This window comes from Rhinatrema bivittatum, chromosome 12, assembly GCF_901001135.1.
Source record: "Rhinatrema bivittatum chromosome 12, aRhiBiv1.1, whole genome shotgun sequence".
NCBI classification, from domain to species: domain Eukaryota; kingdom Metazoa; phylum Chordata; class Amphibia; order Gymnophiona; family Rhinatrematidae; genus Rhinatrema; species Rhinatrema bivittatum.
This window is the reverse complement of record NC_042626.1, coordinates 65947428-65960997: the sequence shown is the minus strand read 5'-3', so window position 1 is coordinate 65960997 and position 13570 is coordinate 65947428. Positions and strand designations below refer to the sequence as shown.

The window sequence follows — 13570 nt, the reverse complement described above, 5'->3', positions numbered from 1 at the left end:
GAAAGGAATGGATACAAACATTATCCATCCAGAGCAGCTATCCCAGGCAGACCCAAATCCTCAGTGCAGCATTCATTACATGTTATATCCTTTCTCTTTGAAAGAACTGGAGTGACTTATAGCAAACAGTACAATAGCAAATATCAAACTACAAATAAAAGAATTACTATCCTTCCCCCCAAAAAGGCAGGGAGGCAACTAAACCCACGTTCCTCCCCCCATCCCTAAACTTTGAAGAATCGGAGTGCGTGAGAATCCACCAGCACTCATGGCGAAAAAAGCAACAGAATTTGCAAAAAGAGAAAAAAACAAAACTTGAAAGAGCCGATCGGGCTTACAGAGAAAAACAAGTGGCAAATGCAGGCATCCAGCAGGAAGTGCAAAGAATGATTTCAGCACCCAAAAGCCAGCAAAGGACTGGCTAGAGAGCGCTGAACTGACCCCTACCGTGGAGGGGTTGGGAGCTGTGCCACAGGCTTGTGGATGGACAAGATGGCTCCCGCAAGTACTGGGGCTTGAGAGGGGATCCTGCAAAACAGAAGAATACAGAATGTGCGGCAGAGACCTGGAAACGATTCCACAGCGCGGCAATGAGACGAGATCACTTGGGGAAAAGCTCAGACGTGTACCATAAAGGGAATAAACATGCGACCTGAATTGCAAGAAAAAGGCCTGGAATTCTCTCTAATTCTGGCTTTCTTGGAACAGAAGCCCAGGCCCTGGTAAATTAGATCTCCCTGTACAGGAGGAGTATGCAACAGAAATGGTTTGGGACTTTTAAACGTGGTGTGAGAGGGAATCTGCCTCCTGGTTCCTCCGGCTTCTGTTGCAAGGCACCTGCTGGGAGCCTGTCCGGGCACGGCAGGGGAGCAGGGGAATGGAACTACCTGAAGGTAATCCACTTTGAAGTGCCGAAAAGCAGAATATAAATCAAAAATAAAACACTAGGCAAAAGTCCCCCGTGGAACTGTTTCCACAATTGGCTGGAGCAGCATCCCCTGCAGCTACTTGCAGGGCTCTCCTAGGCTGTAAGATAGCGTTGCAGCCCTGCTCTTGCCTAAACCTGCGTGACATCTATTTATCCCGTTAGAGAAACCAAACGCGCTGCTGACTGAGAACGGCAAGTAAAGTCAGGGAAGCGTGATTCACTTCCAGCTGAAAATCGGTGCTGCAAGGGGCGAGGAGAAAGCTATTGCACAGCTGCTTGCTTCCTTTAAAGTCCAAGGCTTAATCTTTGCTCTGTTGATTCCTTCTTGATGAGGGGAGGGGGAATAGTTTGTTACTTATTATCTCTAATCTGTTATTAAAGCAATAGCACAAAATTAAACCTGGAAGGTACTCTGTCCTTTGTGATGTTGATTACAGGCTAAAGCAGCCCCTCTCCTCCGTGCCCCGTCTGCCTTAACTATATTGTAAGCTCTCTAGCGCAGGGGTGGTTCCTTCTGTGGCTGGCACTGCCTAGTATGCTGATAAACTAGGCAGACACCTAGAACAGCAAAACAGGGGGGGGGGCAAAATCCAGCCAGAGTGAGGCCCGGAGGGGGAGCTGTGCCAGAGCCGATATGAGGCCTGGAGGGGGAGCTGTGCCAGAGCCGATATGAGGCCTGGAGGGGGTGCTGTGCCAGAGCCGCTATGAAGCCCGGAGGGGGAGCTGTGCCAGAGCCGATATGAGGCCCGGAGCGGGTGCTGTGCCAGAGCCGATATGAGGCCCGGAGGGGGTGCTGTGCCAGAGCCGATATGAGGCCCGGAGGGGGTGCTGTGCCAGAGCCGATATGAGGCCCGGAGGGGGAGCTGTGCCAGAGCCGATATGAGGCCCGGAGGGGGTGCTGTGCCAGAGCCGCTATGAAGCCCGGAGGGGGTGCTGTGCCAGAGCCGATATGAGGCCCGGAGGGGGAGCTGTGCCAGAGCCGATATGAGGCCCGCAGGGGGAGCTGTGCCAGAGCCGATAGGCCCGGAGGGGGTGCTGTGCCAGAGCCGATAGGCCCGGAGGGGGTGCTGTGCCAGAGCCGATATGAGGCCCGGAGGGGGAGCTGTGCCAGAGCCGATATGAGGCCCGGAGGGGGAGCTGTGCCAGAGCCGATATGAGGCCCGGAGGGGGTGCTGTGCCAGAGCCGATATTGCCAAAGAAGGCAGCACTGGGCTGGAGCTCCCACCAATAGGTAAATTGGGGAAGGGGGTGCATGGCTAAGGGTTTGGCTCTTGTTTATATTGCTAATACAGGGATTAGGTGTTTCCATAGCTAGTTTGGAAAATAATTGGAGGTGTTTTTGTTCTGTTTATCTGTCTCTGCAAGGCCTCTCTCGCGTTCTTTTTCATCCTTCTACAGGGAGCCATGTGCAGCCTTCAGTGTTTTAAAACATTTCTTCCATATCCTCTGTCCTAGCTCCAGAAACTTCCTGAGCCTGAAAGGGGTCACCTCCACCTCTTCCCGGAGCGGCTTCCTTTGCTGACCGTTATACAGGAGTAAGTGGGTCCAGCTTACCCCCAAGGCCTGACCCTCCCGGACACTGTGCAGTGTGTACCTCTCCCCCCAGGCACCGTTAATAGGGTCCTGGAGGGGGTTAAAGGTAAACTTGCATACTGATGACCTACAGCATGCGAGAGCAGAGCCAGTGATGGGCTGGAGCTTTACAGCTGTTTGGTAAATGTCTCCGAATGGAGCTGCTCCCCCAGATTAAAATGATGACAAATAAGACCGAGATATCTGTCTACACACGCACACACACACACACACACACACACGTGTGGCCCATGCCCCCTGCAAATCTGGGTTTGCTTTTGTTTCTCTCCTGAACCCATGCGATGCAGAATTGAGGTTCCCAACCCCCTCAAGGCTTTGTCATGCGACGCTCGCCAGTTTTGTTCATTTTTTTTTTTTTTTTTACAAACTGTTCCCAGATTTGCCCCCCTGCCCCTCAGGGTGCTGCTTGGAATTAATTCGATCATTGCTCCCTGAAGTCGGAGCGGAGCTGGCTCATCCCTATGGAGGGAGAGAGGAAAGGTCACTGCTGCCTGCCAGGCAGGGTTCGCTTTATTCTGGAGGTTTAGAGTGACCGCTGCCGCGGACAGGTTCCAGATTTGGGGCTCTGTTAAGTCCAGTCTCTTCCCTTTGTTTTGTTTTGGTTTTTTTTTTAATGGAGGATCTGATTTAGAGTTAGAGTCCTTTTTTTTAGGAGGTCATTTTGAAAGTCATTGCCTACCTCTGGATTTTGTCTGCTGTTCTCTGTTTTTCAGTGAATGTTGTAAACCCTGTGCTCATGGCTTTGGCGCTTTTGAATGTTGACTGCCTTGTGGAATTCAATCCAACGGGAAGAGGTGTGGAGGGGTGGGAGAATGAAAGAGAGGAAGTCTATAAATATTACAAGGAGATTTGTTAATTCAAACATTTTGCTGTTTTGAATTTGAATAAAGAAATTTGAAGTGCATGGGGGGAGGGGGAAGAGTGTGAGGGAGACAGGGCAGGAAAAGGATGGAAGTTGTGCCAGAGCCCTGGGTTTATTCTCCATAAGATTGTTCTGTGTAAAAGGTTTAACGGGGTTTGTGAATTCCCGGAAATTGGAGTTAACACATGCAAATATCATAAAATGTTCCCTTTTTACTGGATTAACGGGATACTTTTCTGGATGAGCTTTCAGGAGCTGATGCCCCCCTTCCTCGGTTCTGGAAATGGAATGAGCAGAAGTGACATTTTGCCAGAAAATAAAAGGGGCTCATACGATGCCTTCCGGTGAAGGGGAAAAGAGCTCACACAGTTCCCCACCTGGGAAAGATGTTCCACACCAGCGGGCTCAGATCGGAGGGGAGGGGAGGTGGTGCATGTCTGGGATGGAGGACAGAGAGGGCTGGGCTTGGACTGGGAAGGGGAGGAATGACCAGGAACCTCTGGGGAATTTCGTCAGGTCTTGTATGTATTATAAAGTGAGGAAGTTGTGAAGAGGGACGCTACCTTGATGAAACAGGCCGGAAGTTAAAGGCGAGAACCCAAAACTAACACATCCCGGAGGAGACCAAGCCAGCATGGCGGGAGGGCCAGACTGCTGCACCAGTGCCACCGTGATCAGGATACTTCCAGCCATAATATTCACCGCCTGCCAACACCTGATCACGCTAGCACATCAACCCTGCCCCCTTCACCTCCCCACCTTCTCCTTCCTCCTTTACTGCCTCACTTGAACACCTTTTATCATTCACTTTTAGTTTTTGGCAATGCCAAGAAATGAAGGTCGTCAAAATTATATGAAGTGATACATTTTTTATTGGTCTAACGTAATCCATTTCTTGACAAGTCTTCGAGAGCTAAGTGTCTCTTCCTCGGGCCAGAACAGAATAAGCAAAGGTGATATTTTACCAGAAATGTCGTCTTTTTTGCTCATTCCAGTTTTGGATCTGAGGAAGAGAGTGTCATTTCCCAAAAGCTGGTCAAGAAATGGGTTAAGTTAGTCCAGCAGAAAGGTATTCTCGTATCTGTTTTATCCTTTATTCCCATAGCAGAAGGCAGGAAGCGTTCTCCGATAGCGTCCTTCAAGGGCGTCTTTTCCAAACATAGGGAAACCCGTTCCCTTAATCTGGACTTTTTCCTTTCTTGATCCAGAATATCACTGTGTTTCCAGCTTTGCCCCCTTGGAAGCCCTTTCAGTATTACTACCTCATTATTGTGTATTTGGCTTGCACCTTTTCGTTGGTAGCTCAAGGCGCATCACGCTGAGGGTACTGCAGGTATTTCCCTATCCCCAGGGGGTTCACAGACTGAGGCACTAGCGGGTGACGGGACTTGCCCTAGGTCACAAGGAGCATCGGCCGGATTTGCACAGAGGTTGGTATTTGATGTGGCCTTATGGTACCTTCAGTGCCTGGTCTCTCCCATGCCTATGAGGAAAATGTAAAGTTTTTTGTGTGTTTTTTTTTTCTTCCTCTTCTATGTCTTTTAGGTGCTATCGGGCCCAGCTCTTCACTTCCAGCGTCGCTACGGATTCCTGGGCGGTCTCCACAAGCTCATCTCGACATCAAGCACTTGCTGGCTTTTAGACTCGGTGGAAACTCCACGCTCAGCCTCTTCCCCAACTTCAGCACGGTGAGTGTGGCTGAAGCACGATTAAGGAACATTAACTACTTACAGGGCTGGTAAAAACGTTACAGGAGCACTTCCGTGCCCTGGCCGGCGAATGACTGAAACACTCAGCCTTTCTGCAAAGTTTACCGCTGTGGCAGGGGAGGAAGATTCCCAAAACAGGAATTGTGGATCGTCCTCTGCTCCTAGCGATCCTGTAACGTATCCACCATGGGAAAGCAGAAGTTTGTAAGAGGCGATGAGTTTATTTCTGGCTGGAGCTTCCTCCCTTTGGGTGTTTAGAGAAAATAAGGGACAGGAACATAGAGAGGTCAGGCCCTCGTTCTCAGCGGTACTACTCCATGATAGAGGGATTTTTACAGTCCTCTTATCTTCACTGAATTTTAATAACCTTTCTTAATGCTCCCTCCCCGTCGGAGATGATCTTGAACCAAGGCGTTTCTAGTCACAAGTCTGTGTAATCTGTGTAAATATGTCCATTTTTTGCTTTGCTGATAGATTAGTGAGAATGTCTATTCATACAGGAGCCGACATTCAGTCTGCGCAGAGGTGTGGCTATTTTAGGATAACCTGCTTTTTCTTTTTATTTATTTACCTCGTGTCTATCACTGGCAGCTCAAGTCCAGTTAGGCACTGTAGCTACTTGCCTGTCCTCCGAGAGACTTACAGTAAGTTTGTACCCAAGGCCATAGAGGTGTCCTGACTTGCCTAAGGTCACAAGGAGCAAGCGGTGTTTCAGTCAGCTCTCTTGTGCTAGGTCGAGGCTGAAAACAAGCTTAAAACTAGCCGGATGAAACATAGCCAGCTGTGCCCATGTACAGAGCTAGCCGGCTTCCACTGACCTAACCCAGAATCTGAGCAGCTAAATATGGACGCAGTTGACAGTAAATTTTCAAAAGCATGAATCCTGCCAGCTTATGCTTTAGTCAGCCACCCGGATCGCGTGGAATATTAGCCCTCCCCTTGCTTTCCTCATTCTAAGCTCATTGATATGCATGCTCCTGATAGAGATTCCTCCTCGTCTCATTTCTCACTTCCTTTTTCATGTTCGGCCATGCCTCCCTTCCAATGACATCAGGCACATCTGGGCAGGAGAGAAGAGAGCCCAGCTGGCATTCCGCAGCTGCCGATGTCAACAAGAATTTGTAACGTTTTTCTTGTTATTGCCTGTGTAAGTCACAGCAAAAGACAGAAAGCTTTTTCAAGTTCACATGCACCTTCACTACAGGAGTTTCTGCAGAAATCAGGTTTTTGAGAAACCAATAAAGAGCAACTGTCTTGATTTTGTAAAAGCTTTCACGTGACACTAGGCCCCTTCTCATACAGCTCACATTCTGATTCACAACGTGCGCTGTGGATACTTACATCTCTCCTCACATCGCCAGGATTTGTTCTTAAGAAAGCTCATTAATCATTCCTGGCAGGGGCTACATCAGACACACTCCCTTCCGCTTCCCACTCCAATTTATAGCAGGCAAGGAAAACAGCCAAACCAGACAGTGCTCACTCACTTATAGCCTCTGCCCATCCATCGCAACAGGCATGGGACCGGTTAATATCTAATTCTACCATTTTAGCAAAATGTTAACCGATGTGTGCATTCTAAATAGGAGGGGGAGATATGATGGAGACATCGAACACTTGGAAAGAAATGCACAAGAGGCAACTCCTTGAACACAGGGCAGGATGGAATGAGGCTGAAAAGAGTGCATTACCCATATTAAGATCAAATCCTGTCCAGGATCTTGCCAGGGTTTTCACTCAGATCTTGGCTACAAGGATAGCCAGAGTGATCCATGCAATGTTTTTTTTTTGGAGAAGGCTGACTGAGATGTTTTTCTGTATTTGAGCAAGCAGGGAGAATAAACTTCTGTGGAGTGGAATCCATGCAGTCTACTGCCATTGTGTGAAATCTGAATAATGCACCCTCCAAACAGAGACATGACATAAGGGGCAGTGGCGGGCTAGCTCGGGAGAAGCACAAGGAAATACTTCTGTGAAATCTGAATAATGCACCCTCAAAACAGAGACATAACTGGGGTGGGGTCTAGCACAAGGAAATAGTTCTTCACATTAGGGATGACTGATGCATGGAACTGTTTCCCAGGAAAGGCGTTGGAGACAAAAACAGTAACAGAATTCAGGAAAGTGCGGGATAAGCACAAAGGATCTTTAGTTTCAGGGAAATAAAGGTAAAGTCGGTGATTAACGTAGGATCTGTGCCACTGCAATGGGAAGTGACCTAGGCCGACCCGATGTCACACAGGAGCTGTTCCTGAGCGCCTCCTTTAACAAGCTCCAGGCCAACGCTGCCTGCCAAGTTGGGGAACGAGTTGGAAAAGCCTTTGGTCCTAGCACAAGTTCTTCTCATTTTATTTATTTAAAACTAAACAACAGCGGTCCTGGGAGTTTGTCCCGATGGCCAGCCATACTGCCTTGGTTCTGGGGAGTGCCTGCAGGCTCATTGGGGGGCAGGGGAGAGAAATAGTGCTGCTTCCCTACCTTTCTGTGTCGGCACTCACATCTTTTCCATCTTGATGGACACTTCAGAGTATCTTGCAGCTTTTTGGAAGATCTGATTTTGGAGCTACGGCTTGGCTGCTGGGACTGGTGAGGGAATTAAATACCCCATGCTCCCTGGGCCCTTTCCTGGCAGGGGCTAGGGAAAGAAACAGTCTTTCAAGATCTTTAAGCTCCTGGAAGGGCTTTTGGTATCCCCCATAAATATATATTTACATAAAACCCAAACACAACCTGGAGATGCACATTCTCCAAAGCTGAGAGAAAAAAATCAAAGACTTCCCAAAAAGAATAAGCAGGAAAAACTCTCTAATCCTGGGGGAAAGAGGAGAGAGAACACCCGAAGCAGGAAAAGATGTGGTATCCTGTCGCTAGGCCCGAAATGAAATCTGACTAGGGGGCAATATGGCCCAGCACCTGAGAAACATCAGTCCCCTTCCTGTAACCGCTGACTGACCTGACTTCTTTCTGTTTTGCTGTTTTTCCCTTTCTTTTTTTCTCCTCTTATTTTAATTGTTCTGTATATTTTTGATAAACTGATTTTTTCAATCACATCAAAACAGGGTACAATAAAAATTAAAAAGTAATACAATATTGCAAACCAAAATATAAAGAATAAGCACGCGTTAAAACACAAAAAAAATTAAAATCAATATAAAAATAGATCCAAAACAATATCAAGTTCCTCACATTTCATAAGTATTTCACAGTAGGTACAGTTGAAAACAGAAATTACAAGAAGAGCTTATAATGGTTGTGGTTTGAATCAAAAACTTTTGGGGAAAAAAACAAGATTTAGCCAATTTTCCGGAATTCCAAATTGCCTTCCAAACAGATATTCAGAATTAATGAGTTCCAAAGCATGGGGGGGCCTGATATTGAAACACAGATTGTTGAGGAACCTCTAAATTCATTTCCTTCTGAAAGGGCAACTTAAGAAGACCTTTTTGAGATGATCTCAAACACCATGATGGTTGATAGGGATCAACAGATTGAACAAATATTCAGGAAGACCCTTAGAAAGTGCTTCATGGGTCTAACAGAGAACTTTAACAAAATGTCTACAACGAACGGATAACCAATGTAACCTTTTAAGAAGTTGAGTTTTGATAAACCCTTTACTTAAGCAATCTGTTTATCCTCCGCTCCAAATTTCCTGGCTGTAGGTTTAAGCTGACAAAAGAGCACTTAGCATGGTATTTGCTTGCTCAGAGTGGTGATGTCATTTCAGCGCCGTCGCTGAGGAGAGTAACATCAGATTCCTCAACAAAAAGGAAGAACAACACCTTGACCACTCTTTTCTGAACCCAGACCTTGAGACATAAGGGGCACAGGGTCCTTCTTTCCCAAAATGAAAGGAAAAGAACAAAACAGGAGCCTAAGGCAAAACACTCCTGCATCCCCAACAGATTAACTAAAAATCCACACCCTAAGAGTGGTTTTAACAGGGGGAAGCTGTAAAACCAGTGCCTTGCCTATTCTCGACCTACACTGAGGGTAAAGTCTTCTGAGTGGAGACCCCGAAGGGCTCTACAGGAGGTGAAAGGAGAAGAAACAAAAGAATAAGGTCAGTTTTCCTGTGTCCTAGGCATTGGTTTTGGGGCCAGTGTTTAACTTCTTCATGAAAGGTCTGGAAAAGGAAGCAATGGGTGAGCCGCACATGCACAAAATTATTCCAAGTAGTTAAACACAAGTAGACCCGGTAAAATCGGGGAACCGGGCATCATAGTGGCTGCACCAGGGGGGGGAATAATCCAGGCTTATTTACACCATGCCGGCTTCTACATTAGAAGTTTACCATTTTAGGGAAAGGATCCTAGGCGACAACATGGGCAATACATTGAAACCCTGGGCTCAGTCTGCAGCGGCAATCAAAGACGCAAACAGAATGTTAAGAATTATTCTGAATGGAAAAGATAATCACCCGGAGAGTATCCCTCATCCACTGAAGGGGCCTCCTTGCATCCAAACCGAGTGGAGCAGAGAAGTGAGAGTCGGGGCCTGCCGGAAAATGCAGGATGCCGGGAGAGCATCGTAGAGGCGAGGAGCAGAGATCAACCTCCATGCCAGTTACGTATTCTGGCTCCGATGCAGAAGGATGGAGCGCTTTGTGTTTCACTTATCGCTTGCCGCTGAATTCCCCAGCGGAGCCTGAATGCACCTCGTTTATATCCCAGATAAGAATGTGAAATTTGTTCGTGAGCAGGCTGCTTCATTAATCACCGGGTAGTACCCTTTCCCCTCGCTTCTGCAGCGGAGTCTGCGGCCCTGATAACAACTGTCGCCCGAGCCTGTGCTTGTGAAGACTGATGCTCCTGTCTTGGCAATTAAACAGTTTTGCGGAGAAACAGAAGTCGGCCCTGAAATCAAGATAACCCTCCTGTGCCACCGGGCAATGGTGGCACAGTGCCGGCAGGATAGATCACAGCAGCGTTTCTGAGGGAGCACGGCTGGATGAAGAGACAATCCCCACTTTTTCGAGGAGATGCATCAACTCCCAGCCACCATCATGTCTTGGCCTTGTGCTCCTGGAGCGCTCATCTGCCTCCTTCACAAATTGCATTTTAAAAGCTGGACACCTCGACCGACTTAAAAGCAGCCGTGATGCTTCATTGGTATGGAAATTAATTTTGCTTCCAGGAGGAGGCTGAAGGTGAGGGGGAAGGGAATTTAGCAATGAAAACGTTTCCCTTGGACAGTAAAGCGAAAATCCAGAGTTTCCGTTCAAAAAATTGTCAAAATGGCAGCAGCAGGCTAGAGGCACGTCCTGCTTCCTCTCATCTCTTATTTATATTTTTATATTCTGCTTTTCAGCACTTTCAAGCAGATTACGTTCAGGTACTGGAGGTATTTCCCTATCCCTACAGGGCTTAAAATCTAATTTTGTACCTGAGGCAACGGAGGGTAAAGTGACTTGCCCAAGGTCACAAGGAGTAACGGCCAGAACTGAACGCTGGTTTCCCTGGGTGGTAGCCCGCGGCTGTAACCACTAGGCTACTCCTCCCAGAGCTTGTCAGAGGCCCAGGAATTCCTCAAGCAAACACAAGACAAAACCTTTCCCCATCCTGGGCCTTATTTTACACTCATCACATCAGTTCTCTTTGTACTTCTCCTGCTGCGCCTTGCCTTGCTCCTTCTGTGTCTTAACTTCTCTGCTTTATGCTGTGCTTTTTGCCAGTGTGTGCCCTTTCACCTGCATTTGCCTTGACCGCCCCATGGATCAGTTTATTGTGCATTGCTCTGTTTTCTAGATTGGATGTTCCTTCTTTGTCTGTCACTCGCTTTACATTCCTTTTTTTTGGGCTGATTTTTCAGTCTCGTGCTGTATTATTTCTCGTGTAATTATATATTGCTCGGTATTCAGGTGTCGTTTGCACTTTGTTGGTAAGGCCCCCGGAGGCGTGGGCCGTGGAAATGCTGAAATAAGCCTGCGTGACGCTGGGCTCCCTCTCCTCCACCCCACCCTGCGCAGGTCCCAGAGGTGCAGTGGGAGCACAGCTTGCCTAGCACCAGGGAGGGAAGGAGGATTCCCTCAGCCTGCACCAACGTCTGGCCGACCCAGGAGAAGTTTTATTTAAAATCTGTAGCAGTGCCTGCCTGCAAGGGACGCGTTCAGCTGGCGGGGAATTCACTGCCTATAAATGTAGTAAGTGCATTCAAGGTGCAGGTTTGAAGAGGCCGGGTTTCTGGACAACATGCACGGGCGCTTGCAAAGTCCACCCACTAAAACTGCCTCTGCACGTTGGCACCCGCTCTTCAGGTGGGCGGCTGAGAAGAGGCGTAAATATCCCGCGTGCATCTGCACTTTCAAACCACACTGCTCACCGCCTAAATGCACCCAAAGGAACGCCATAGAGAGATGCGGGGGTAAAACAGCCTGTGACCATTTCACAGTCGCATGCATGCATGGCTGGTTTCCCCTCCCCCCCCCCCCCCCCCCCAACACACACACACACATAAGAGGTGTGAATGTCTGCAGGCACCTCTAGCGCATGCCACCTGCTCGACCATTTTATAAAGAGAGAGCCACCTGGGTAGCAAAAATGACAGGAGGCGGGTGGCACCTTACAGACAAACCAATTTATCGAGGCCAGGAGCTTTCAGGGACAGACGCAGGACATGTAGTGCAGGCAGTGGGTAATGCACATGGGGCAGTTTCCCTTCCATAGCTGCCTACAATGCGATGTGTGGCAAAAGTGCCCACGTAGACTGGCACTGACAGCGTCTGTCACTTTTTAATGCTGCCGCGCAGACAGGAAACCTCTCTCTCTTCTGTCCCTCAGATGGATCCAGTGCAGAAGGCAGTGATAAACCACACGTTTGGAGTTCCCTTACCGTTGAGAAAGAAGCCCTTTATCTCCTGCAATATCTGCCACCTCCGCTTCAATTCTTCGGTAAGATGTAATGCGGGTTTCACAGAAACTTTTCATGCCATTTCTATATACCCACATCTAATATTTAATTTTAATTTTATTCATATGTTACAATGTTCCTTATATTTATTGTTTAATCAACTGTTCTCTTGTTACAATGTAAAATAGGGCAGTTCCGGCTCTATTCAACCTGTTTTCTGGAAACCGATGTGATATCTCGATCGAATGTCGGTATACAAAAGAAATAAATAATAATAATAATAATAATTTAACTGCAGGCGAGAAACTAAACTCCACAGAGCTGGTTCGGCAGCAGAACAGGTTTCCCGTACAGAGCAGGGAGGGCAGGGGATGTAGCGGTGCCAGCGCCCCCCCCCCCCCCCCCAGAGAGCAGGGAGGGCAGGGGATGTAGCGGTGCCAGCGCCCCCCCCCCCAGAGAGCAGGGAGGCAGGGGATGTAGCAGTGCCAGCGCCCCCCCCCCCAGAGAGCAGGGAGGCAGGGGATGTAGCGGTGCCAGCGCCCCCCCCCCCCCAGAGAGCAGGGAGGGCAGGGGATGTAGCGGTGCCAGCGCCCCCCCCCAGAGAGCAGGGAGGCAGGGGATGTAGCGGTGCCAGCGCCCCCCCCCAGAGAGCAGGGAGGCAGGGGATGTAGCGGTGCCAGCGCCCCCCCCCCCCCCCAGAGAGCAGGGAGAGCAGGGGATGTAGCGGTGCCAGCGCCCCCCCCCCAGAGAGCAGGGAGGCAGGGGATGTAGCGGTGCCAGCGCCCCCCCCCAGAGAGCAGGGAGGCAGGGGATGTAGCGGTGCCAGCGCCCCCCCCCCCCAGAGAGCAGGGAGGGCAGGGGATGTAGCGGTGCCAGCGCCCCCCCCCCAGAGAGCAGGGAGGCAGGGGATGTAGCGGTGCCAGCGCCCCCCCCCCCAGAGAGCAGGGAGGCAGGGGAGGTAGCGGGGCCAGCGCCCCCCCCCCCCCCAGAGAGCAGGGAGGGCAGGGGATGTAGCGGTGCCAGCGCCCCCCCCCCCCAGAGAGCAGGGAGGGCAGGGGATGTAGCGGTGCCAGCGCGCCCCCCCCCCCCCAGAGAGCAGGGAGGGCAGGGGATGTAGCGGTGCCAGCGCCCCCCCCCCAGAGAGCAGGGAGGCAGGGGATGTAGCGGTGCCAGCGCCCCCCCCCCCCCAGAGAGCAGGGAGGGCAGGGGATGTAGCGGTGCCAGCGCCCCCCCCCCCAGAGAGCAGGGAGGGCAGGGGATGTAGCGGTGCCAGCGCCCCCCCCCCAGAGAGCAGGGAGGGCAGGGGATGTAGCGGTGCCAGCGCCCCCCCCAGAGAGCAGGGAGGCAGGGGATGTAGCGGTGCCAGCGCCCCCCCCCCAGAGAGCAGGGAGGGCAGGGGATGTAGCGGTGCCAGCGCCCCCCCCCCCCCCAGAGAGCAGGGAGGGCAGGGGATGTAGCGGTGCCAGCGCCCCCCCCCCAGAGAGCAGGGAGGGCAGGGGATGTAGCGGTGCCAGCGCCCCCCCCCCAGAGAGCAGGGAGGGCAGGGGATGTAGCGGTGCCAGCGCCCCCCCCCCAGAGAGCAGGGAGGGCAGGGGATGTAGCAGTGCGTAGGAGGGGGTGGGGTGCTGG

The 13570-nt window shown here is 50.4% G+C and overlaps 1 protein-coding gene across 5 annotated transcripts in view; it reads left to right on the top strand.

Annotated features, from left to right (window-relative positions):
* LOC115073630 (transmembrane protein C17orf113-like) overlaps positions 1-13570 on the top strand; it is a 167655-nt gene that overhangs the window by 105119 nt on the left and 48966 nt on the right. For all 5 annotated transcript variants that reach the window (XM_029572226.1, XM_029572230.1, XM_029572228.1 and 2 more), the window contains 2 exons: positions 4929-5071; positions 11872-11982. In XM_029572226.1, coding sequence (XP_029428086.1) covers positions 4929-5071; positions 11872-11982 — 254 coding nt within the window. The remainder of the gene's footprint in view (positions 1-4928; positions 5072-11871; positions 11983-13570) is intronic.